General features: G+C 44.2%; 1 protein-coding gene across 3 annotated transcripts in view; it reads left to right on the top strand.

Moving 5' to 3' along the window:
• tmprss4a (transmembrane serine protease 4a) overlaps positions 1-26,913 on the top strand; it is a 59,080-nt gene extending 32,167 nt beyond the window's left edge. For 2 of the 3 annotated variants that reach the window (XM_060846747.1, XM_060846748.1), the window contains exons 2-13: positions 965-1,049; positions 3,387-3,497; positions 4,837-4,989; positions 5,087-5,216; positions 8,282-8,389; positions 12,491-12,531; positions 15,729-15,888; positions 16,813-16,982; positions 18,092-18,187; positions 19,113-19,255; positions 20,855-21,004; positions 25,226-26,913. In XM_060846747.1, coding sequence (XP_060702730.1) covers positions 965-1,049; positions 3,387-3,497; positions 4,837-4,989; positions 5,087-5,216; positions 8,282-8,389; positions 12,491-12,531; positions 15,729-15,888; positions 16,813-16,982; positions 18,092-18,187; positions 19,113-19,255; positions 20,855-21,004; positions 25,226-25,237 — 1,359 coding nt within the window. In that variant the 3' untranslated portion in view covers positions 25,238-26,913. The remainder of the gene's footprint in view (positions 1-964; positions 1,050-3,386; positions 3,498-4,836; positions 4,990-5,086; positions 5,217-8,281; positions 8,390-12,490; positions 12,532-15,728; positions 15,889-16,812; positions 16,983-18,091; positions 18,188-19,112; positions 19,256-20,854; positions 21,005-25,225) is intronic. The other variant, XM_060846749.1, reaches the window with a different exon arrangement.
• Positions 26,914-27,185: the final 272 nt, after the last annotated feature.

Below are 27,185 nucleotides of genomic sequence, written 5' to 3'. Positions count from 1 at the left end.
ACCTCAGCTGATCTGGGAGCTGAATGCATGCTGTTTGTATCCTTTGCTTCTGCAAATCAGCCGTCCAGCCAATTGAACTTTACTGACTTTACGTTGCAGCTTTCATTTACCGCACAACGAAAATCTCTTCGTCCTCTACCCTCTCAAACCATTTTGGAATTCTCAAGATGGTAATAGAGAAGCCCTTAGCCTCCTCTCCTTTCTGGAGAATACAGTCCCATCTTGTTCAGACTTCCATGTTATAGCTGTTTGCATCTGGTAGCAAACTTGTAAATTGTTTATTGCATTTTGTCTGGTGTCTCTCTTTTTTAAAAATAATATGGAGACGAGAACTCCATGTGATCTGTCAAATTATTTTGCAATATACAAGTTTACCGTAACTTTGTATTTTTCAATTGTATCCCTTTAGTTCGTTTGCTTTTACATGTTTTTTTTACAGTTGTGTTGCTACTTTGTGGTTTGCCTATCAATGTTGGGGTGGGGGGTGGGGGGAGAGTCTGTTTGCTTGTCTCCAGTATTTAGAGTTGTTCTCCCAGCAGTATGTGACCTCCTTATGCTTGCTCACCAAAATGCACCATCTTGCTTTGATCTGTATTGAAATCTGTTTTGTTAATTGCAGGGCCATTCTGCCCATCCAATTTTGGGGGCTAGTAAGCTTTGGTTTGTGGACATGTTGACTGCGCCACTGATCGCTGGCACAGCAATTGTCTCTGAACCTCTGGGATAGTGAAGAGAATAACTGCTGTGGGACTGTGACCCAATGTGAGCCCATTATATACTTTCCACCACCAGCGTGATGGAGACTTAGTAACTACGTAGCACCAGGATCTTCCTATTATGGTGGTAGCAAAAGTGCACTCCTTCAACTCAAGGACACTGTTGCACCCAGATTTCTTTTTATCTTCTTCAACTCTTGACACCAGAAAGCATTTTGACTGTGTCCTTCTTGAATACCTTTTTTCAGGTCCGGGAGAGTGTGACGTCAAGGGAAGAGACGGATGAGTCTGTTAGCCTCAAACCTTCGAGTCCAACCATTCCAATGGATCCAGGTTTAAAATCGAACTCTTCATGTTATGTTCCTGGGGGCTAATGGGTGGCATGTTGGGGCCTGAAACCCATTTTGCTTTACCCTTCTTGAGGGAAGCTGTTGACCTTATTCTTTGATGGAATCTTGCTTTGGTTTTGGTAAAGGAGTTGAGGCTGAACTGGTGTCGAAAGGTTGCTCATTGGGAATTGGATCAGAAGAGAAAGGAGCGGGGAATGGGGAACCCATTACTGCCGGGATATGGAGGGAAGGCAGGACATGGCCAAATGACCCGGTGTTTCGATTTGTGGCAAAAATGGCCATTTTTAAAAAAAATCTTTCATGAGATGAGGATCACACAGGCAAGGCTAACATGTGTTGCCCATTCCTAACTGACTTTGAACTGAAAAGCTTGCTGGGTCATTACGGAGCCAAGCATATTACTGTTGATCTGGAGTCAATTGAGGCCAGATTGAGTTAAAATGGCAGATTTCCTTCCCTAAAGGGCAGGTGTGAACCAGACATTTTTTGATTGCGTCAGTCGACACACTATTACCATTAAACTAAATTTTAACTCCAAATTTAGTATTTCCACTTATGCCAGTTTGAGTGATGAGATTTGAACCCAAGTCTCTGGTGTGTTAGATGGGGGTCTGTGGGTTTCTAATTTGGTGAGATTACCACCACGTCACCCCTATTCTGCTCAATGGACCCCTACCGTGATACCCTACAGTGTGGAAACAGGCCATTTGGCCCAACAAGTCTGCACCAAAGACTAACCCACTCAGACCCATTTCCCTCTGACTAATGCACCTAATACTGTGGGTAATTTAGCATGGCCAATTCACATAACTTGCACATCTTTTGGATTGTGGGAGGAAACCGGAGCACCTGAAGGAAACCAGCGCAGAAACAGGGAAAATGTGCAAAGTCCACACAGACAGTTGCCCGAGACGGGAATTGAAGGCAGCAGTGCTAATCACTGACCCCACCGTGCCATCCTTTCCATGCCATCCTTATTTCCCCTCATCAACATATCCACGATTTTCTTCTTGTGTTTAACCAGCTTTTCTGAGATGCGGCTAATTTCCCTCAATTACTTCACTTGACAAGCTCCATATTCTTTACACTATTTCTATTTAAAGATATTTCTGTTTGGCTATTCTAAGAATGATCTAACCAAGGTTCAGACAAATTTAGCGTAACTTGTCTTCCTTCCAGAAATAAGCCCCAGTACTTGTTTGTTTTAATGACCTTTTTCTGCATTGCTATAGTTAATGATTTGTGAAGATGTAATTATAGCTGATTAGACAATCATCATAAAAATAAATTTGCATTTTGAATGCTATCAGAGAGACTGGAACCCAGATGAGTTTTTATTGGTCAGAGGGGAGAAACATTTCAGAGAAGTAAATGGGTAGAGGGTAAAATCATTCCTTTCGCAAACAGCAGGAGAGTGTGACTATTGTTGCAATTAGACATCTACTAACGATATCCCAGGAATGTGTGACGTTGATGCGCAGCATTCCACTTGGAAGATTTTGGTTCAGCCCTAAATCTGACACCCTAATAATTGTTTTTCGTTTTATAAAATGAGACCGTCACAAGAAGAGTTAAGAGACTTGCTGGAGACATAAATGAGTCATTTTCACATCATGTGAGCATGCCAAGATCTATAATCTCTCCTGTCTGAGTCAGCATGTTGCGAGTTCAAGTCCTAATTCAGAGCCTTGATGAAATCTTAGTTGACAATCACAGTACCCCCACTTAGTGTACAGTCTTTAAGATGAGATGAAAAAATCCAAGGGTCTGTTTGCCATCTTGGGTAGATGTAAGAAATTATTGGTGTCATTTGGTGGCCTGGCTAATGTTTGTTTCCTAAGTAATATCACTGAAAGGGATGGTCTAGTCATTAGTATATTCCTGCATGTGAGAACTTTGTGTGTGCAAGTTGATTGCTAGGTTCCTGCCTTTCAACAGTGACTTTTTTTTTAAAAAAAGCCTTTAATTGGCTGAAAAGTAGTTTGGGACATCCTGAGGTTGTATTAGGCACTATATGAATGCATTTTTGTTTTTCATTTCAAATTCCTTTCTGGATCTGAGCAGCTCTCCTCCTCCTGCTCTTGGAGATACTGTAGGAATTTTGGCTCCTCTCCTAACTCTCCTCTTCCTGGGATGGGATAAATCCACAATAACTTTTCGTCCTTTAAAACAATTGAACTTTTTAATTCCCTGCATGTTTCCACAAACTTGTAAATAAATTGTACCCAATTTAACCAAACAGCATCCTCCTTCATAGCCAGTAAGTGTTGGGATAATTTAATGTCCACATACTAATAAATACATATTTTCCAATCTCCAGAAATATTGACCAGATTTCCATGCAAATGCAAAATGTCTAAACGGAAGATCATTATAACTGTACTCTCGGTCATTACTGTCATTGCAATTCTTGTGGTTGCCATTTATTTCGGTAAGTTCTCTTCCTTGTTCAAAATGTTATTAAATGCTCCTCCTCATCATGCCCTTTATTTTCTGCAGTTTGGTATTTCAATTGTTGGTTTGTGATCCTCTGATTTTGCCCACAGCCAGGATTATTGGCTACGCGAGGCAGCTCAGAGCCTGATCTAATCCCGGCCTACTGCCTCACTGACACTCGACGCATTTTCCAGTCAGTGATCAGGATTGGCGCCACTAGTGGGTTTTAACCAACTTTAACCAGCCCTCAACACCAGCCAGGGGATATTGAGGATAGCTGTCATGGCTGCTGTCACCAAGTCATAAGGGTAGTGGGAGGCCATTCATCCCTTGCAGCCTGTTCCACAATTTAATTAGATAACAGTTGACCTGCATCTCCATTCCATTTCCCACTAAATAACTTTTGAACTCTTCGGTTGACCCCCCCAGCTCCGAGGGGACAGATTTCTGTTCCCCTGCGTGAGAAGATGGTTTTGGAAACTGAGCCAGGTGCTACTATAACTTGCTTGCACGTTTGCTGCTTCTGATGGTGTGACGTGCTGGCGTGTTCTGTCCTGAGGGCTTAATTAAAGTATTTAGAAAATCAATCACATTCGTCACTGCAGTTTGTCAGGAACATGCTAAAACAAGGGTCAGAACTTTGCCCGCAGGAAAATTCTCCCACATCCAGAGGAAATGATTGTTTCAGTTCCTGTGTTTTTGTGCCTGTTTTGTAATCATTGGGCAGCACTGGGACAAAGGGATCTTGGCAAACCTTAAACCCCCATCCACCCCCACCCCAAGTCCAGAGGTGCTGAATCTGTTTCTCGTGTTGCTCTGATCATCTCACTGACACTGAGCTCAACTCAACTACTTCCCAATCTGGGAATCCTCTGGAAAGTTTCCCACCGTTTTATGTGTCCCATCGGAGCTCACTATTTAGGTTCACAGTAAGAAATCACTGCTTAGGCAAGATATGGGGGTGTTATCTTTGTTTTGATTCTGCTGTGTTAGGCAAAATGATTTGGAGATGCTGGTGTTGGACTGGGGTGTACAATGTTAAAAACTACACAACACCAGGTGATAGTCCAATAGGTTTAATTGGAAGACATTTTTGCTATATCTTCTGTGTCTTACAATCTTATACTCCACAGCCACCTGATGAAGGAGCGGCGCTCCGAAAGCTAGTGCTTCCAATTAAACCTGTTGGACGACAACCTGATGTTGTGTGATTTTTAACTGTGTCGGCAAGGCTGCTGGGGAGCCTTGAATTGTCTTACCAGCAGCTTCAGTACAACCAAGAGACAGCTGACTGATGTGTGACTAGTGGCATTCTCTTCCCTTTTTTTCTGCAGTGAAAGTTGCCGTCAATGAATATTATTACTTCTGCTCCAAAACCTTTAAGTTCATCTCTCGTGATTCCCAATGCAACGGAATCTTGGATTGTTCTCAAGGTGAAGATGAGCGTGAGTGTGTGATGAACGTCACATTCCGAGACCCTTTCCCAGGTAAACGACGAGCCGGCTGGTGGTGTGTCTGTGTTTCTCAAGATTGCTGTACGTTCAACAGAGCTGTGACAACCTGTGTTCATTCTCTTCCCTCCAGTGCGAATCTATGGATCCAAATCCATTCTGCAAGTGAGGGATTCAGGAACCCAGCAATGGAAGAGCATCTGTTATGACAACTGGCGTCCCAGCCTCGCAGAAGTAACATGCAAGCAGCTGGGATACTCAAAGTAATGCAAAGCATCTCCCGCTCTGCTTCTATCCTGATGCTTGTCAGCTCAGGCGTTTAATGTCTGCCCTTTCAGCTGGATGTTAACAAAATCCCCGAGCTGTCTCTTTATTTTTATTTGGAGAAGCTTGAGGAGGGTGATCTGGCTATTTTTGATGTGGCCCAGACTTTATCCCCCAACCAACATTTACCTTAAACAGATTATATTTTATATTTTTACAAAAAAAACCGAAAGCACTGCGGGCACTGGAAATCTGAAATGAAAATAGTAATTGCTGGCAAATCTTAGCAGGTCTGGCAGTATCTGTGGAGAGAAATCAGAGTTAACCGAGGGAATGTCCTGAAGGAGGGTCATTAGATATGAAACGCTAACTCTGATTTCACTTCACAGATGCGGCCAGACCTTCTGAGCTTTTCCAACAACTTGTGTTTTTTTTTGTCATTTTAGCCTGTTTCTATTTGTGGGGCCTTACAGTTCACCAATAACTGCAACATTGAAATTTGAAATATGTTTGAAATAGTAGTATAAAGTATAGAAATAATCGAGCATGTGAACATGAATGGATGAAAATGGGGGCTTGATTTTCCTTCTCAGTCTTTCACTATCTGCATACCTCTTGCAGACTCTTTGTATCCTCCTCACAAAAATAGATGAGATTGGAAGTTGTGTCATCAGGCTTGGCTACTGACTGACTATCCCTTCATCTGCACCATTCCTATCAACAGTAAATAGCCGAGGCCTCAGCACTGCTCCCGGTGTCTCTCCCTGAGTTGCAGCTCACTAACCTAAGAATGACCCATTTATCCCGACCCTATTGGTTAGCCAATCCTCAAACCATAACAATGTATCACCCCTAACAACATGGACTTTCTCATTGGTTCATGTGATGTGGGCATCATTGGCTGGGCCAGTAATTTTCCCTTGAACTGAGCAGGGGCCATTTCAGAGGGCAGTTAAGAATCTATCACATTGCTGTCTGTCTCAAGTCACATATAGACCAGACCAGGTGGAGATAACAGATTTCTTTCCCTCAAGGATGCCAGTAAACCAGATGAATTTTTAATGACAAGTTTCATGGTAGCTGTTAGACTAGCTTCTTATTCCATATATTTTTATTGAATTCAGATTTCACTATCTGCCAAATGGCATTTAAACCCATGTCCCCAGTGTATTAGCCTGGCGTTCAGTAATGTGACTGCTTCCTCATCTCATGGCATTTTTGATGTGGCACCTTATCACATGCCTTTTGGAAATCCACATTTATGTCTCGCACTGGTTCCTGTTTTAACCACCCTTCTTGTTACATTGTCAAATAAATTTGTCAAAAGTAAGTTCCTTTTCACAGACAAAAATCTGAAAGAATTGCAGATATTGGAAATAAGAAACGAAAGCAGAAATTGTTGGAAAAATACAGCAGGTCTGGCAGTATTTGCAGAGAGAAATCCAAATTAGTCCAGTGACCCTTCTTCAGAACTGGTGGGATGAGAAATGTTGACTCTGCTTTCTCTCTATAGATGCTGCCAGTCCTGATGAGCTTTTTTCCAACAACTTCTGTTACCTTTTTTAAAATTGATTCAGTATTACTGTATTATGGTGTTCAAAATGTCCTGCTACTCTGTATTTTATAGTAGCTCCTAACATTGAGATAGGTCAGGTTAACTTTCCTATGCGTTTCTTTCCTTTCTTGAATAATGGTGTTGCATTAGTGGTTTTCCAATTTGCTAGGACATTTTCAGAACCTAGAGTCCAGATCTTGATTGAGAACAGAATCTAGCGAATGTTTCTTTGCCTTAACATCTGGAAACACCTCAAAGAATGAGTTGCTTTGAAGATCAGTAATGTTAGACATGGGGCAGGTTTTGCTCAGCATGATCTCATATCATTAAGGGGATGGGTGTGCAGTTAACAGTCTCCAATGGCACTAAAGGAGAATGGAAGGTATTTTTCAAAATACCATGGGATTGTTAACATCCACTTGAGCAGTAAGGCTGTCTGAGCTGAAAGGTTTAAAAGTTACCTTATTGCATTTTTTTTAACAAATGATCCCTCTCTGGGAGACCCTCATACTAGGATCCAGCTGAACAAAGATCAGGGTAGAACAGAGTTGATGATGAGCGACTGATGTTTAACGTACATTCGTAGTTAGGTCATGGAGTAACTTATTGATTTACAGGACATGACACGAGAGATTTGAAGACGTTGTGCCAAAAGACATCAGTGATTGATTCATCAATGTATGGTAACAGTAGGAGGTCTTGTGCAGTGGGTAGTGTCCCTGCCTCTGAGCAAGAAGCTCTGGGTCCAAGTCCTACTCCAGGCGTTGACAACCACCAAAGCAGAGCTCCTGATGTGGCCAAACAGGTTGAGCATCAACATGTAAATCCTTCCAATACATGACCATGGCAGGAGAGATTCCTGATCACTCTCATAGTGCAGTTGGGTGATCAGGTTAGAGCTAACTGGGTTTGAGCCCTGTTCTAGCTGGAGTGGATTGGGAACCTGCATCCTTACCTTCCCAATGATGGAGGTCATGGTGTGTAAGCCCACCTTCTTTTGTGCAACAGTAATAAAGGGGACACTAGAATCTTGAACTTTAAGGGTAGAGGGTGCAATCAGAAATGAAGTAGGTCAATGGAGGTTGCACGGAATGCTGCTCTGGCTTCCCTTCAGGTACAGCCTACAATAATAGGCACCACAGACCCCCACACCTTGGGGAAGGTGACTGCATGCTGCGAGCTGGTGTGGGCAAACTGAGTTAGGAGGAAAGGCTACAGAAACTGGGCAGCAGTTCAGTCACCTGAACCCTCTGGAGTAGAGATGGGCAATAAATACTGGCCAAGTCAGTGACGCCTATGTCCTGTGAGTGAACTTTCAAAAAACAAAGATCTGCAACACCAAGCAGTCTGTTACTGAGTTTTTATTTTTAAGAATTCTGAGGTCAGTCACATTGTCAGATCGCAACAAACTGGATCCTGAGTTAAGCAAATGCAGCAAGTCGTTTCTAACAGCAGTGATGTATGGACCATGTTGGAAGGTTTTAATGAAAGAATATTATTACTCTGCAGTAGCCCTATGGGTAGTCCTGTGGACAAGGGACTGTGGCCCTCATACAAGATAGTCGACTTCAGCAAAGTCACCAACCCTGTCTCCATTCAAAGTGTGTTAATAGAAGGGTGAGTACAATCCTCAATGAACTGATGCATAGTTGAAGAGGAAATGATGAGTTTAGCACTCCTCTGGGATTATAATCTCTGTGGTTTATAGCAGGGCTAGGTTTGGCATTTAAGCGTGTGGGTGATTTTTTTTTGTTGAGGTGCATTAGATTCTCCAGTGTTAGCTTCTGATTTACAAATGGAATTTGCCTTGACATATTTCAGGGATTAAATCCAGATTAGGGAATGTAAGTGGTGGAGACATGATTGTTACTAGTGCTATTGTTATTAACTCTGGAAGCAAATCATTATCATTTCGATCTGACATGGATCTTGCAGGCATATTCTGATGGGACTATGAAGGAACTTGTAGAACTGTGTAAAGAGCATGGTGCTAGTTTTCCCCTTGACCCGAGGGGGATTGGTTTCCCTGTGTAGAACCCATCTGGTTCTCATTCCTTTAGAAGTGGAGAGAAATTGATCACTGTTTGTAACAAGGGAATGATTTGGAGATGCCGGTGTTGGACTGGGGTGTACAAAGTTAAAAATCACACAACACCAGGTTATAGTCCAACAGGTTTAATTGGAAGCACACTAGCTTTTGGAGCGACGCGCCTTCATCACCTGACAATCACCTGAGAGAGGGTAAAAATGTTCACTCGCCCATGGTTGACATTGAGAATGAAATGGCAAAATAGTCAGATCCCCAGTCTTGGAGTGAGACACTCCCAGATAAATTAATGCACACTCCACTATGGCAAAAGCTGCATCTACATTGTCCAACCAGAATGTCCAGTCTCATGTTGCCAAAGCTCTGGTTGAACATATTCCTACAGGTTTCCCCATCGTATGTATTACTTTATTTTCAATTATCTTGGCATCACACTTCTGCCATCAGTTACCCCATGTATGTGTGTTGTCAGTGCAATGTATTCCTATACTAACTAGAATATTCTTCATCAGTCTTCTGCCAGGGCAACACTTGACTGTTAGCCCAACTGATCTTTTATCCGATATCTTTATAATTAAAAAAAAATATTTCATAGAATCATAGGGTACCTACAATGCAGAAAGAAGCCATTTGGCCCATCAAGTCTGTACTCTCCCTCAGAGCATCCCACACCAAACCCCGTAACCCCAAATGGGGTTTTTAACTGTGGCTCACCCACAGCTCTGGACATTATGGGGCAATTTAGCATGGCCAATCCACCTAACCTGCACATCTGGGTGCAGATATGGGGAGGTACCTGGAAGAAACCCATCCAGACACGGGGAAAACATGTGGAATTTGCACAGTCGCCCAAGGGTGGAATCGAACCCGGGTCCCTTGCACTGTGAGGCAGTCCCAATGTCTTTAAATATCCTGTTGACTTTGCTGAATTTGCTTCTAGCAGTGTTCAGAAGTCTCATTAGTGTTCCTTGGGCAGCCCCAGTTGATTGGAAATCCCAGGGGAAAGTGAGGACTGCAGATGCTGGAGATCAGAGTCGAGAGTGGTGCTGGAAAAGCACAGCAGGTCAGGCTGCATCCGAGGAGCAGGAGAAGCTTTTCCAACGCTACACTTTTGACGCTGATTGGAAATCCCAGCTTGTTCCCTGGTCCCTGAAGCACTACAGTAGTGCGATCGCTCTCTCCCCTGGTGTCCTGTGACTTGCTTCATCTGAATGTGGTCGTTGAGTTGCTTTTGAATACGTTGTAATGTTGGATCATGGAGGAACAACCCATGTGAAGTTTAGAATGATGCTAGATTAATTTGTGAGAAATGTTGAGAGAGGTAGAAAATTTCACATCAAAACTTTAAAATAGCACAGTAAAGACTGAGAGCATTCAGCTCATCAATCCTTGAGCAGCTGTTTTGAATCTTCGCCTTCTTCTATCAGTTTCTAGTCTTCAAGTATCTGTCCAATTCCCTCTTGGCAAGTTCTTATAGAAACAGCTCCCCCTGCCTTGTGCTTATAAGAAAGATGTTGTTAAACTTGGAACGGTTCAGAAAAGATTTACAAGGGTGTGCCAGGGTTGGAAGGTTTGAGCTATAGGGAGAGGCTGAACAGGCTTGGGGCTGTTTTCTCTGGAGTGTTGGAGGCTGAGGGGTGACCTGATAGAGGTTTATAAAATCATGAGGGGCATGATTCATTGTTGAGTAACCAAGATCTGTTTCCCAGGGTAGGGGAGCTCAAAACTAGAGGACATAGGTTTAAGGTGAGAGGGGAAAAGATTTGAAAGGGACTGGAGGGGCAATTTTTTTGTGCAGAGGGTCATTGGTGTTTGGAATGCGCTGTCAGAGGAAATGGTGGAGGCTGGTACAATTGCAACATTTTAAAAGACGTCAGGATAGGTATATGAATAGGAAGGGTTTAGAGGGGAGGTTGTTTTCACTGGTGAGTGAAACTCAAACTAGGGGGCAAAGACTCAAAATAGATTTGATTCCCTACAGTATGAAAACAGGCACTTCGGCCCAACAAGTCCATATCAACCCGCTGAAGAGTAACCCACCCAGACCCATTCCCCTTCTTCACCCCTGACTATGGGCAATTTAGTGTGACCAATTCACTTAACCTGCACGTCTTTGGATAGTGGGAGGAAACCGGAGCACCCGGAGGAAACCCAGCAGACACTGGGAGAATGTGCAAACTCCACACAGACACTTACCTGAGGCAGGAATCGACTAGGTCCCTCGTGCTGTGAGGCAGCAGTGCTAACCACTGACCCATCAAGTTGGGGCTGATTGCCTAGTAGTATTGTCACTGGCCTTTTAATCCAATTACTCTGGTAATGTTCTGAGGACTCAGGTTCAAATCTGGTTCAAGCATCCAAAATGGGAGAGTGGTGGGTTGATTGGTTTCAAGAAAAAATAAGGGGGAGCAGATTTAGGACTGAGTTGAGGAGGAACCTCTTCACCGGAGGGTTGTGAATCTGGGGAATTCCCTGCCCAATGAAAAAATTGAGGCTATCTTTGTTCAACATTTGTCTTAAAAACATTCAACAATGAAGGAATTAAGGATTATGGTGAATGGGTGGGTAAGTTGAGCTGAGTCCATGAAAACATCAGCCATGATTTTATTGAATGGTGGAGAAGGCTGGATGGGCTGGATGACCTACTCCTCCTGTTTTATGTTCCTATGTTTTTATCGAGGGGTATGGGCCAAATGCTGGCACGTAGGGCTAGATCAGTTTTGAATACCTGGTTGCCTGGGATGCATTGGACCAAGGAGTGTGCTCCCATGCTGTATGACTCTGTCAAACCTGGCTGTATTGGATTACAAAGTTTTTTCTTCCCTCATTGCCTCTGGTTCTGTGTAAATAACTTTAAGTTTCTGCCCACTGGTGATTGAGTTTCAGGTGGTAGAAACAGCTTTTCTTACTTGATCAAAGCCCTTCGTGATTTTAAATTTCAGTCAGGGCTAATATCAAACAGAAAGCCAGGGATTGTGTCGTTACGGGGGTGAAATCACATGCTGAAAATGTGTTGCTGGAAAAGCGCACAGGTCAGGCAGCATCCAAGGAGCAGGAAATTCGACGTTTCGGGCATAAGCCCTTCATCAGGAAGGTGCTGGAGATCAGAGTCGAGAGTGGTGCTGGAAAAGCACAGCAGGTCAGGCAGCATCCGAGGAGCAGGAGAAGCTTTTCCAACGCTACACTTTTGACGCTGATTGGAACTCCCAGCTTGTTCCCTGGTCCCTGTAGCACTACAGTAGTGCGATCGCTCTCTCCCCTGGTGTCCTGTGACTTGCTTCATCTGAATGTGGTCGTTGAGTTGCTTTTGAATACGTTGTAATGTTGGATCATGGAGGAACAACCCATGTGAAGTTTAGAATGATGCCAGATTAATTTGTGAGAAATGTTGAGAGAGGTAGAAAATTTCACATCAAAACTTTAAAATCAGGAAATCACATGTCCAAGGAATGGTCCAGATATCAAATACCTTATAATCTAAAATCAGGAATGAAGCTCGGAGCTTTCCTGATGAACCCTCATTATAATTATTGCATTTAACTATATCTCCCTGGTAGCCAGACAACATCTTGTCACTAGGGGACAGAAGTAAAATCAAATCTAAAATTTAAAGCTTAACTGAGAAGTATTCCAACAATTTTCATCATTGTTTTTTTTTGCTTTCTGTACAGATCTTGTTCTTCTGGGAACATCGTGTCTTTGGTCTGTGCACGTAAGTTCATGGATTCCTTTTTAAAGAGTTTTTGTTTGTTTGTCAAACTGTTAGCAAAATCTTTCAAATTGAATTCTTCACATTGTGTTTTCAGTGAAGTCAAAGACAGGTTTGTTGCTGGGAAGTTGTGTAGGGAGATGGGAATTCTTAGCTGAAGGAAGAATAAGCAACCCCTCCCCCCTTTCCTCCTCCTCTTAAAAACCCATCTACCATCTTGTAGTTGCATGGTGCAATGATACTGGGAGTTGTTGGGACACAGTGATTAACTTCTTATCAATGTGTCTGTGCCGGACCCAGGCAGGGGCTGACATCTCGGTTTTTATAAAAACTGAAAGAATTGCAGTTACTGTAACCAACAACAGAAATTGCTGGAAAAGATCTGGCAGCATCTGTGGAGAGAAACCAGAGTTAACGTGTCAGGACCAGTGAACCCTCCTCAGAATTAGTCCTGAGGAAGGGTCACTCAATCCGAAACGCTAACTCTGATTTCTCTGTGTATATAACTGTTTGGTTCCTGCGCTTCTATTGGGCAAACATTTGGTCATTTTGCTTTGTCTGGTTTCAGTAGCATCCATCTTGTCTTGCCTCCCATCGATTTTCAGAGATGTTTGTTTATAAAGTTCTTTGTGTCCTCTTCAAGCTGGAGGAAGAGTCTCTGTGCACCTGTCTTCATTTCTTTCCTGTGTCATTTTTGTCAATTCAGTCATGAGATACTGGCATCACTGACTGGGCCAGTCTCTGTTGTCTATAAAATCATGAGCAGCATAGATTAAGTGAATAGCCAAAGTTTTTCCCTAGGGTAGGGGTGTTCAAGGCCATAATTTTAAGGTGAGTGGAGAAAGAGATAAAAGAGAGCTGATGGGCAACGTTTTTTTTACACAGCTGTGGGTTTGAGTGTGGAATGAACTGCTAGAGGAAATGGTAAATGCAGGTACAGTAACAATTGGGAAAGCAAATCTTAGCAGGAGTTATACACTTAATGGTAAGGTCCGAGGGAGTGTTGCTGAAGAAAGAGACCTTGGAGTGCAGGCTCATAGCTCCTTGAAAGTGAGTCGCAGGTAGATAGGATAGTGAAGAAGGCGTTTGGTATACTTTTCTTTATTGGTCAGGATATTGAGTACAGCAGTTGGGATGTCATGTTGTGGCTGTACAGGACATTTGTTAGGCCACTGTTGGAATACTGCATGCAATTCTGGTCTCCTTCCTATCGAAACGATATCGTGAAACTTGAAAGGGTTCAGAAAAGATTTACAAGGATGTTGTCAGGGTTGGAAGATTTGAGCTATAGGGAGAGGTTGAATAAGCTGGGGCTGTTTTCCCTGGAGTGTCGGAGGCTGAGGGGTGACCTTTATGGAGGTTTAAAAACTCATGAAGGGGCTGGATAGGGTAAATAGACAAAGTCTTTTCCCTGGGGTTGGGAAGTCCAGAACTAGAGGGCATAGGTTTAGGGTGAGAGGGGAAAGATATAAAGAGACCTAAGGGGCAACTTTTTCACACAGAGGGTGGTACATCTGTGGAATGAGCGGCCAGAGGTGGTGGTTGGTACAGTCATAACATTTAAAAGACATTTGGATGGGTATATGAATAGGAAGGGTTTGGAGGAATATGGGCTGCGTGCTGGCAGGTGGGACTAGATTGGGTTGGGATATCTGGTCGGCGTGGACGGGTTGGACCAAAGGGTCTGTTTCCGTTCTGCTCTATGACTCTACAAGTACATGAATAGGAATGATTTAGAGGGATATGGGCCAAATGAAAGCAAATGGGACTAGTTTAGCTTGGGAAACCTCGTTGGCAGGGATGCATTGAACCGAAGGGTCTCCTTCCATGTTATATGACTCTCTAAGGCTGTGGTGAACTGCTGCAGCCTGTGTCATTAATGCTACCTCCAGCAATGTAGTTAGGAAGAGAGCACACATGTTTTGACCCAGTTCTGATTAAGGGACAGCAGAGCCTTTCCAAGTGTGAAGGTAGTGTGTGCACTGGCTGAACCTGGAGCTGGTGGTGGTTTTGCCCTGTGACTTGTCCTTCAAGGGGTAGAAATTACAGGCCTGGATGGTGGCGTAAAGAGGCACAGTACTCTGCTGTAGTGCATTCATGCAGATGGTACACACTCCTGTGATGCAGGGAGGACATGTTGAAGCCAGTGGGGCCATTCAAGTGGAGCTACTTTGTTCTGGATGGTGTTGTTCATCCACAGTGTTAGTTGCCCCCTTCCAGGCAAGTGTGGGATATTCCCTCACACTCCTGACTTGTGCCTTATCAATGATGGGCAGACTTTGGGGGGTCAGGAGATGAGTTCATGCAGAACTCCCAGCCTCTGACCTGCTCTGCTGGCTGTTCCAAGTAGGGGAATGGTGGCTGTTCAAATCTAGATAAGTCACAATGTACAATCCACTTACATAAAATAAACCAACTAACTTAAGTCAATTAGATGTATTCCTGTTTTCTCTGTTTATTGTTAATCAATGATTCCTTTTTTGAAATGACTTTATGAATGGAGTTGTTTATTTTAAGGAGTATATTCAGATTGCAAAAAAGGACATCTGGATCAAAGGGGGTTTTCCTGCTACTACAACTTCTCATCTGGAGTATTGTGTGCAGTTTTGGTCGCCATACTATAGGAAGGATGTGGAAGCTTTAGAACGAGTGCAGAGGAGGTTTACCAGGATGTTGCCTGGAATGGTAGGAAAATCTTATGAGGAAAGGCTGAGGCACTTGGGGCTGTTCTCATTGGAGAAGAGAAGGTTTAGGGGAGATCTGATAGAAGTGTATAAGATGATTAGGGGTTTAGATACTAAGAACCTTTTACCGCTAATGGAGTCAGGTGTTACTAGGGGACATAGCTTTAAATTAAGGGGTGGTAGGTATAGGACAGATGTTAGGGGTAGATTCTTCACACAGTGGGTTGTGAGTTCATGGAATGCCCTGCCCGTATCAGTGGTGAACTCTCCTTCTTTATGGTCATTTAAGCGGGCATTGGATAGGCATTTGGAAGTTATTGGGCTAGTATAGGTTAGGTAGGATTCGGTCGGCGCAACATCGAGGGCCGAAGGGCCTGTACTGCGCTGTATCCTTCTATGTTCTATGTTCTATGTTGTATGGTGTTCCAAGGAGTATTTTGTATTTGGATTTTCCTGAGACTGTGTTTTCTGTTTGAATACCTACTGGGTTTGTTTTTTTGTGCTGCATTATTTCAGGATGTGAGCGGAGTGCCACTGACCGGATAGTTGGGGGTACGGATGCTAGTATTGATGAATGGCCCTGGCAGGTCAGCCTTCAGTACAAGAAACAGCATCTGTGTGGTGGGAGTATCATAAACCACCGGTGGATCCTGACTGCTGCTCACTGTTTCCCAGAGTAAGTAACTATCACGCCGCAACACCACCCGCTCCCCACAAATATCACCGAACACTCCATCACCCGCCAATTGATCTTTCTACACCATCCCTCATCAAACACTCCCAGGACAGGACAGCACGGGGTTAGATACAGAGTAAAGCTCCTTCTCCAGTGTTCCCCATCATACACTCCCATGACAGGGACAGCATGGGATTAGATACAGAGTAAAGCTGCCTCTACACTCTCTCCCATCATACACTCCCAGGACAGTGTGGGATTGGATGCAGAGTAAAGCTCCCTCTACACTCTCTCCCATCATACACTCCCAGGACAGGGACCGTGTGGGATTAGATACAGAGTAAAGCTCCCTCTACACTCTCTCCCATCATACACTCCCAGGTCAGGGACAGGGTGGGGTTGGATGCAGGGCGGCACGGTGGCACAGTGGTTAGCACTGCTGCCTCACAGCGCCAGGGACCTGGGTTCAATTCCCGCCTCAGGCGACTGACTGTGTGGAGTTTGCACGTTCTCCCCGTGTCTGCGTGGGTTTCCTCCGGGTGCTCCGGTTTCCTCCCACAGTCACAAAGATGTGCGGGTCAGGTGAATTGGCCATGCTAAATTGCCCATAGTGTTAGGTAAGGGGTATATGTAGGGGTATGGGTGGGTTGCGCTTCGGCGGGTCGGTGTGGACTTGTCGGGCCAAAGGGCCTGTTTCCACACTGTAGGTAATCTAATCTAAAGCTCTCATACTGTTTTTTTTTCCCCCAAACTGCAAGCAAAGCTTCTCCTACACCTTTTCTAAACAGAAAGTAAGGCTCCTCCACATCATCCACATTGAAAGCTCCCAGGACACAGACAGCGCTGGATTAGACATTGAGTAAAAGTCTCACTGCACTGCTTTTCTTTATGGAATGATTTTCTGAATGGTGGTGTTTATTTCAGGGAGTATAACCAGATTGCAAACTGGAGAGTGTTTGCTGGCAGTGATGTTCTCTACTCTGGGGGAAGCACCTTCTCCATTATGAAAGTTGTCATCAACGCCAAGTACAATTCAGTGACCAGCAACTACGATATAGCCCTCATTAAAGTTAGGTCACCGCTACCATTCACAGGTGAGGCTCAAGCTGAGTATAAAACCGAGCGCATGGCTGTGTTATCAGATTGTTAAAGATCTAACACCACTCTGTCCCTTTCTCAGGTGAGACCGTCAAACAGCTTTGTTAGGGCAGCTTGCTTCTTACTGACCTGGTGGTGCATTTTTCCTGAGAGACTGGCACTAACCCTCACCACTGTAACACTTGCCCCTCACTGGAGCACAGTTACACGGCAGTGGCACTTTGGTTATTTCAGGCTCTATTGGAAAGATATTCAACTGTGGGAACATCACAGTCCAGCTGAATCCTGGTTTCAGTCTGTGGGCATGAGCAGGGTTTCCAGGTAATCGCTTCCTGTGCACACTTGTGGCTGTGGCAGTGATCACTGAGGGGTGGATCCAGTTGTAGGATGACCAACTGGCTGAGATCAACCAAGGCTACCATAAGGATCCTTGACCTGTTTGTAGTGACCCGGTCAGTAAATCCCAAAACTAAATGGGAACAGGATATTCCCATTCTCTCACTCATGCTCTCTTTCCCCCCCCTCCCACTTGTTTCTCTCTCTCTCGCGCTCTCTCTCTCTCGCGCTCTCTCTCTCTCTCTCCCTCCACCCATCCTTGCCAATGTAATGTTGTTGTCACTTGGCTTAGATGTTAGTCATGTCGGACTGGGAAACACTTAGATAACGATTCTGTTTGAGTGATAACCCAGAAGTCTGGACCAGTGCTCTGGAGAGAAGGTGCTAGTCTCAGTAAAAGCCCATCTGGTTCACTAATGCCCTGGGGAGAGGGCAATCTGCCACCTTTACCTGGTCTGGCCTGCGTGTGACTCCATGTTCTCCACTAGCCTCCCTCTGAAACGGCTGAACAAGCCAATTGAAGGGGGTGGGTGTGGTTACCCACCACCAGTTCAGAGGCAGTTCGTGATGGATATCCAATGTTGAATATGTCAGTGGCTCTTGCCTTTCTCACACTGAATTTACAAAGCTGGTTTCTCTAACCCAGTAAAAAGCTGCTCCCTTTGGAAAGGACATAATATTCCAGGATGCCCAATCGTTGTTGATGTTAGGAATGCTGTTTCTTTCTATTGAATCATTTTTTCTCTCTCTCTTTCTCTTCTCTGTCTAGATTACATTCGGCCTGTTTGTTTACCTAACTACGCTTCTCCAGTTCCAAAGAAAATTTTGGCGTGGGTCACTGGCTGGGGCTACACTAAAGAATTTGGTAATTATCACTATGGATATGAAATGAGATCATTGTTTTGAAGATAGTAGGAAAGAAGGGAGTTTCCCCATGCACTGCATCAGGGGCATAGGGTTTCATGTCTTTGTGGAAAGTCTTTAATTTTACTGCTACATCCTAGAGATCTCAGTTGGTCTCATTGACAGATTTTGGGGTTCCAATTTAAGATTTATCCGGCACTGAGGAAGTCAGGAAGAACAGTATTCTAAACACACACACACACACACACACACACACACACACACACACACACACACACACAATTGCCAGATGTGTTTGAGCCTGTCCTGGGAGGCTTCATCCTGTGATCACTTACCTCCAGTTCTCCCATCCACCTGCCCCCTCAAACAACCACACTGCATCTGTGACTGACCACCTGGGAAATGCCAATCTGCATTTGTTTAGCACCTTTTTTCACCTTGTCACATCTCCCAAGAGGTTCCACAATAGTGCTATCAGAAACACACAAGAGATTAAGGAGGTTGGTCAAGGATTTGGGTTTTAAGGCGGAGTGGGGAGCGAGGTGCAGGAGTTTACAGAAGCAGTTCAGCCCCTTGGGTTGCAACAGTTGTGGGAATGAGTGTCAGCGGTGGGATGAGGTAATCTTGGATGTGCAAGAGGCAGAATTGGAAAAATGCAGAGCTTTTGAGTTACTTTGACAACTCTTCAACAACTAGCCCCTACAAATGTGGGTGTGATGATGGCCAGGCCATTTTACAAAAGGGATATTGACTGGGACAAATGGTGACGGGGAGTTGGAGCAGACACTTGCTGTTGGATCTGAGCAGGCAGACCAAGTAACAGTTAACATTTTTATCTGATAAGGCAGAATTCTCTCTGTACTGCGTCCAACTTCTCCACCCAGGTATCGCTCTGATGTAATTTTGTTTTCTATTGTATTGAATAGGTCAAGTGTCAACAGCGCTTCAACAGGCGAATGTCTCGGTGATTGGACGGGAGATTTGTAACAGTTTGCAGTATTACAGTGGGCAGATCACTGAGCAAATGCTGTGTGCAGGCTACCAGGCTGGTAAAGTGGATGCATGCCAGGTATGAAGACCAATGTGATGGCAGATCCCTGAGAGAGGCAGCAGGTTACAGAGCAATCTGAGTGACAGTGAGGGGTCACAGTGTAAGAATAAGGAGCAGGAATTGCCACTCAGTCCCTTGAGCCTGCTCCGCCATTCAATAGAATTACGGTTGATCCAACATTCCTCGCGTCCATTATAAAGTTTGCAGGCTGTTGGGTTGAGCTGACTGTCTTTGCGAGCCTGTGCTCCAGCTTTGGGGCGGCACGGTGGCACAGTGGTTAGCACTGCTGCCTCACAGCGCCTGAGACCCGGGTTCAATTCCCGACTCAGGCGACTGACTGTGTGGAGTTTGCACGTTCTCCCCGTGTCTGCGTGGGTTTCCTCCGGGTGCTCCGGTTTCCTCCAACCGTCACAAAGATGTGCGGGTCAGGTGAATTGGCCATGCTAAATTGCCCGTAGTGTTAGGTAAGGAGTAAATGTAGGGGTATGGGTGGCTTTGGCGGGTCGGTGTGGACTTGTTGGGCCGAAGGGCCTGTTTCCACACCGTAAGTAATCTAATCTAATCTTACTTCTACCAGATTTGTTTCTCAGATGTAATAGTTATTCTTTGTTTTTGGATCCCTTCAAATTCTCTGGTAATTAGCAGAATCTTATTTAAATCCCTTTTTCTATTGCCTTAAAATCCCATCTAAGGTCACTGCTCAGCTCTTAATGTCCAGGGAGTAAGCGGTCTCTTTGTTTCCCTTACCAAAGGGACCACCTCACTTTGCTGAAATTTGTCTGTGGTGCATTGGACATCCCACAATGTTGACCATCATTCAGAACAAACAAATACTGCGTTAGTCTGTGTTCACATGCAGCAGATCCCAGACAATATTTCAGACAATATACCGGGCTTGGGCTGGTAATTAGCAGCTGCCATTCCCACCACATGAAAGTGCTGCCTTGTGAACACAGTGGCTACAAGAGCGAGTCCGAGGCTAGGAATTCTGCAGCGAGTAACTCACCTGCTGACTTCCCTAAACCCATCCACTCCTAATCTACCAGGCACAAGTCAGGAGTGTGATGGAATACTCCCCACTTGCCTGGATGGGTGCAGCCCCAACAATACTCCAGAAACTTGACCCCATTCAGAACAAAGCAGCCCACTTGATTGGTTCCCCAACCCCCAGGTTCAGCAAATACTCCCTTCACAGCCAATACTTGATCATAACAGCAGCATATATATATTTGTTCCTGGGTTAAACTCCCTCCGTCCCTGAGGGGATCTATGTCATGTGCCGTGGTTCAGGAAGACCGCTCTCTGCAGCCTACTCTATCAGGAATGGAGGCAATAATTACTGGCCTAGTCTGTGATGCCCACATCCAATGAATGAATTTTAAACGCTGTTACAACGGGGTTCAGTAGCTGATTAATTTTAAGTGAATTATTGTGGAATTTGGGGGAGTCATGGGTGTTCATGAATGATGTGGCCAATTCAGGGACAGGTTCGGGGGTCAGGGTGACCTCTGACTGGTCTCTCCTGTTCTTCCCTGTGGACAGCTGTAGATGATGCTGACCCCTTCATTTATGACGTCAGATGAATTCTGTTGAATGTACCGTCTGGTTTCCTTCCAGGGGGACAGTGGGGGTCCGTTAGTTCTGCATGTGAAGAGTTGGCGGCTAATTGGGATTGTGAGCTGGGGTAGTGGCTGTGCCCGCCCAAACCGTCCTGGAGTTTACAGCAACGTGGGCGCAATGCTGGATTGGATCTACCAAGTCCTAAACGTAAGTGCAGGAGGGCATTGATCCCAACTCCCTGTCATCAGACCCAGAATGCACCTGGTCCACACCATCACAATCACTCTTCTGCATTCTTTGTACATCATGGTTCAATATAAAACTAAACAGAAGTCCAATCCATTTGTTATTTCGAGAGGCAGCTGGAGAGTCGTTGGACCCTAGTGATGGAAATGGCCTTATTACCTCAAGGCTAAGGAGAAGCAACTACAGTTCCTGTTCCTGATCGTTACCTGCTCTCCTGTTAGCAGCCAACCCTCCACTTTCACCACACCATTTTTTCCCAGTTCGATCGTGTGTCCCCCACCTCCTCTGTATCCCCAAGTCTTGCTCTTTTGTCTGCCCCAGCTCATTCTCCCTTTCTGTTCCCCTCTTTGCCTCTTCTCGACCCCTTATCCTCTTCTTCCTCTGACCCTTTCGCTCTCTCTCTCTCTGACCCTTTCTCTGTCTATTTGCCCCTTCCCTCCCTCTCTGCCCATCCCTCATGCTCTTCGCTCCGCCCTCTTCCTTCCCTGTCTTCCCCCACCCCTCATCCTCTCCTCTCTCCATCCCACCTTTTTAATCGTTCCCTCTCTCTGCTCCCACCCCCTTTGCAGTGTCTGCATCTACGTTGGGCTGACACTCTTACACAGTGTTGTCCTGCCACCTAGTGGCCACACTAATTATGGAACAAGTGCAAGTAATTCAGAGGAAGATATGAAGTTGAAATCAGTCGAATAAAATTCAGAGCGAGTTAGCAAATTAATCTTGCTGTAATATGGGGAGAGACAGGCAGGACTGACTAGTGTCTGAAAGTCTTTATGATAATATGGGATCTTTAAACTAAAGACTCTCCTTGTGTTTAGAAACAGAAGTTAAGATTGGAGCAGCAGTGTATTGCTGAACAATCGACCAGTCACAAAAAGTCCAACAATTGCTGTCCTAGTAACAAACAACATTTGCTTAGAGCAAATAAAAATTGCTCAGTACTTGACTCGTGGTCCCATTTGTTAGCTCCGTGACCATCTCCCTGCTGCCCCCCTCACTGCCTGTCTGCCTCTCTGTGCCCCACTCCCTGACTGTTCACAACTCCCTGTACGTGAGGGAATGGATTGTGAGTGGCAGGTGGGCAGTAAGGGGGTAGGAGCCGGAAAATCAGAAAGATGGCGAGCGGGGTGACCAGGGAATCATGTTTCCAGGATTTGAATGGAGTTGATTGGAAATGTTACTGGGTGCTGCACCTGATAAACTATCCTCACAGCACTTCATGTTAAGAATGGTCCTGCTCTTTGCAGGTTAATACCTGTGCCACCTTGGACACTGAACTCTGTATGGGTTGGTGGGTGCACAGCTTACCCATTGATGTGACAGAGCGAGTAAAGTGAGTGTTGGTCCTCCAGAGAGTGAGCTTGGAAAGTTAGTACAGCAAACTTTGATTTAACCAGCACGTCATGAACCAGCACTCTTGATAGACTGGCAAAAATTATACTTCCGAAATACTGGAAGTTTACTTTATTATCACGAACTCCACAATGTCCGAGTAGTCAGTTGAGAGTACGAGTGAGTAGATTCTCTTTTGTTAAGTTTTATTTAAGGCGAAGTTGCATTATTACTTAATTGATTTATGCTTTGAGGAAAAAATAAGTATATTAGTGGTGTGTTTATCTCCTGCATTACGTTTCTTATTACTTAGTCTTTTTGCATTGATTATGGACCTCTTGATTATCTGAAATAATTAATCAATCGGCGCACTCCTGTTCCCATAGTTGCTGGTTAAGAAAATGTTTGCTATAGTTAATTTTGTTCTTGGGCATCACTAACTGGGCCAGCATGTGGTGCCCATCTCCAGTTGCCCTTCAGAAAGTGCCTCCTTGAATCTGCTGCTGCTCATAAGAAAATAGCAGGTGAACTGGACAAATATTTTGCTTCTGTCTTCGCTATCAAGAATATAAAAAAAAGTTTCAGTATTAGCTGTAAGTCAGGAGGTGGAAGGGATAGGAGAACTCCGTACTGCCTCCATCCTGACTGTAATATCACCAGACAAACTGGGGGTGTTGTGAGTTGACAAACCTTTGGATTCTGATAGACTTGATCCTAGGGTCTTAAGAGGTTGGTAATGAGGAAGTGGTTGGTGTTGGTGATTATTTTTGAACATTCCCTCCATTTCAGAATGAGAAGCGACAAGTATAACTTTCTCATACAAGGAGTAAGGGAGGCAAAAAACAGCAACTCCCGGCTAATCTGACAATTGGAAAGTGGTATCCCTTAAGGTTATAACTACACACTTTTTTAGAAAGACTTGAGGCAATTGGGAAGGGTCAACAAGGCTTTGTAAACTCAACATTGTTTTGTTTAACCATCTTATTGGTATGTTTTTGGAGGAGTGGCATGTGCAATGGACGATGGGGGCCTGTAGATGTGGAATAGCATTCCTAAAGTGTGGAAGCAGGCCATTCAGCCCATTGAGTCTATGCCAACCCTCAGAAAAGCATACCACCTAGTTCCCCCCCCCCTCCTCCTCCCCACTCTATCATCCTGCATTTCTCATGGGTAATCCACCCAGCCTGCACGTTCCTGGACGCTACAGCAACTTAGCATACCCAAGCCACCTGACCTGTATGTCTTTGGACTGAGAAAAAACCAGAGTTTCTGGAGGAAACCCACGCAGACCTGGGGACAATGTGCAAATTCCACACATAGAATTGCCTGAGGAGGGACTCTCACACTGCTAGGGACCAGGGTTAGGCGGCAGTGCTAACCACTGAACCACCAGGCTGCCCTGTACTGTTTTGGATTTTCAGAAAGCATTTGTGAAAGTGCCCCATGAAACATTTACTGTGGGGAAATAAAAGCTCGTGGTATGGAGTAGTAGATTTATTTGGGTAAAAGATTCTCTGGCTGGCAAAATAACAGTAATGGGTCACTTTCTGATTTGGCAAGCTATGACAAATGGAGTTGCGTAGGGAATTGTGCTGGGACATCTACATTTTACAATTTACGTTAATGGCTTAGATGTGGGGAGTGAAGGCGTGGTAGCTAAATTCAGAGACCACACCAAGACGGGTAGGAAAATATGTTGTGAAGAAGACGTGAGGAGTTTGCAGATATGGATAGTTTGTTGAGTGGGCGAAACTCTGACCGGCTGAGTGTAACATTGGAAATTGTGAAGTTGTTTGCTGTAGCAGGATGAATGAAGAAACTGAGTATTACTTAAATTGAGAAGAATGGAATTCTGAGGTGCCAAAATATTTAGTTTGCAACCAGGCATGTAATCAAGTAGGTTAATGGGTGGCTGTCCTTTGTGAGGGATTGAACATAAAAGTAAAAACATTCTACTTCAGTTATTACAGGGCACTGGAGAGGCCACATCTCGAATGCTGTGTACAATTTTTGTCTCTTTATTTAGAAAAGGAGGTAAATGCATTGAAGGCTTTACTAGATCAACACTTGGAATTGTCCAAGCAGGAAAGATTGGACAGACTGAACTTGTCTGCACTGGAGTTTAGAAGACTGAGGGGGTGCCTGGATTGAAGTGTATAAGATCCTGAAAGATCTTGTTGAGGTGGACATCGAAAGGATCGTTCCTGTTGTGGCCCAGCTGAGAATGAGGGGGCAATGTTTTAAAATTTAGACGCTTCTCTTTTATGACAGGGATAGGGAGATAGCTTTCTTCGAAGGGTGGTGCACCTTCTTGTCTCAGATGGTTGGCTAATTTTAATATTTTTTTAAGGTGGTGTTAAATAGATGTGTAAGGTTATTGGGTGCACATGGGAATGTGAAATTTGAAATCCGAGACACCAACCATGGCCTTATTGACTAAGTAAACTAGAGGGACGCAATGGTCTACTTGCATACCTGTTCATGTGTAAATACAAGCAAATATAAAGGACTTCTAGTGTGTCCCTTTTGGTCTTCTCTTTTTAAGGGACCCAGTCTGTTCAAATATCCCTGATAGCTGTGACCTCACTTGATCTGGCGTTATCCTTGTAAGTTCTTTTTTTTTTACACACCCTCACCAGTGTGTCTTTACAATGTGCACAGCTCTGACTTCCATAAAGTGAAACCAAGGTTTTGTACAAGTTTTAACAGAACTTTTCTGTTTTTGAATGTTGCTTCCATGGAAGTGAACCCCACTGTTTGGTCTGAATATCTCAAATGATCGTGTTAAAAGTAACAAAGGAAATTCATGTCTATACACATTGCATTTTTGTTTTTATGTTTGTTTTATAGATGCAGGAATGAGGACAAGAGGTGTGGGGACAGAAGACCACCTTGTACCTAGCCCTGGTTTCCTGGATTTGTGGGAGACTGTTACTCTATGCACTTTATTGAAGATTTTTAAGGGACGCAATGATTTGACTTTTTATTACTCCTCTGTCTTGCCTTTCTTGTTCAATCCAAAATGCAAGACTGCCAAAACTCTCAAACACCAACTGCCTCAGTGATCCTTTGTAAGGGAACTCAGACACTAGATTCAGGCAAATGACAGAAATTTGTAATAGCTTTTTATTGTTTTTAATTATGTGAACCATGTCTATTTGTAAACCATTCCACAATGCACTGTTCTGTCATCTCAATATTGAAAAGTATAAAAATACAGTGGAAGGGATTAAGTTATCTTCCAGGGAGCAATTCACATCGTTGCTTATTCTAAATACCTCTGGTGAGTCAAACCTCCACTTTTCTGAATGCCTTACCACCAAAAAATAATCCTTTTAATCTTTTGATTGAAAATGATCACCTGGGTAACTAGACGTTTTACAAATTCTTTCTGATTCACAAATTGAATTTGAAGTATTCAGTAAGGCAGTCAGATGTTTGCACAGCAGATTCCAGGTTGATCTACCAACATTCTGCAAAGGCATGTTTGAGCAGAATGTATTTGGTGAAAGCCAGTGCCTTGTTTTTAATATAGCCTTGTTATCTTGCATTGTAACTTTTTTAATGTTTATGAAACACACATTTTTATACTTGTTTAAAACTTCAGAAACATTGACAGTAAGGGGTCTGGTGGGGGTGTGGAGAAAGCTACTTGCTACCCGAGCCTGGGCTTTTTGGGAGATTGTTACCCCTACCCCTTTGAATTTGAGAGCAGATCCTAACTTTTAAATGTATTACGAGAATAAAAAGGACTATTTTGTGTGATTGATGGAGACCATGCTAGTGTTCAGAAATGGCACCTAACCGGCTTGTTGGCATCAAATAAGAGCCGCCCGAGATTGGAGACTTCAGAGTAAATCTTACTTTCTGTCAAACAGACCTAAGGAGGTGTGAAACCGGTTGAACATGAGGGCCCTCCCCCCCCCGCCCCAAACTTTAATGGCTCAGTGTGTGAAATGTACCACCGGATCTGATACGTTTTACCCAGTCTTCAATAGGCAGGTCCCAGATTCCGGCCACCAATTCTACACAGTCAAAAGGCATAGCCAAGTCTTGGTGAAAAGGAATGAGTTTATATTTGGTGGTGAATGGCTATAACAAATCATCTAGCAACCCTACCTCTCACTTTCCAGTGAGTGTTGTTTTTGAATGCATCCTCTGGTAAGTCCAGGACTGGGCTATGATCCATTTCCCATGTTTAATGTGTACAACAAGCATGCTTATTCAATCTGTTAACCAGAGGTGATGTCTTCCATCTGGGAGGCAACTCGATCAGTTCCCACCTGTAATTTGCGTTTGTCCATCTCCATGGCACTGATCCTGGTGCTAACCTCTTTCGAACACTAAGGTGAATGCTGTCATGATGTGCTGCTTTTGCTCACTCACTCGGTCCAACATTTGCCCTCAGATGATTGAAGCTTTGACCGTGAATGTTTGCGCCAAATTGCATGTGAATTATTTTGTTTGTTTTTTTTGATATCTTTGTACCTGGATATTCAGATTTGTTTTTAAATAAAAATTGACCATTTTTTCATATCCACATGTGTGACTTGTCTGAGCTGTGTAAAAGGACATGTTCAGCTTGCACAGTAAACCCACATCTGTGTACAGAAGGGGCGAGAGATAGTTCAGTCAGACCAATCCCCCTTCCCCTACCCCTAGCAAGGAAAATGTCAGCACCTTCCTTCAGCTCCACATGGAGGGAAAAAGTGAGCTGCTTTCGACTGCAGTTCTGTGTTGGAAATTTTGTAATGCAATACGTTAATGTTCCAATAATAACAAAGTGTGGGAAACTCTCAGTGGGTCTGGC

Source organism: Hemiscyllium ocellatum, chromosome 29 (assembly GCF_020745735.1).
Source record: "Hemiscyllium ocellatum isolate sHemOce1 chromosome 29, sHemOce1.pat.X.cur, whole genome shotgun sequence".
In the NCBI taxonomy this organism is placed as follows: domain Eukaryota; kingdom Metazoa; phylum Chordata; class Chondrichthyes; order Orectolobiformes; family Hemiscylliidae; genus Hemiscyllium; species Hemiscyllium ocellatum.
The sequence above is the reverse complement of the archived record's forward strand: the minus strand, read 5'-3'. Positions and strand labels throughout refer to the sequence as shown.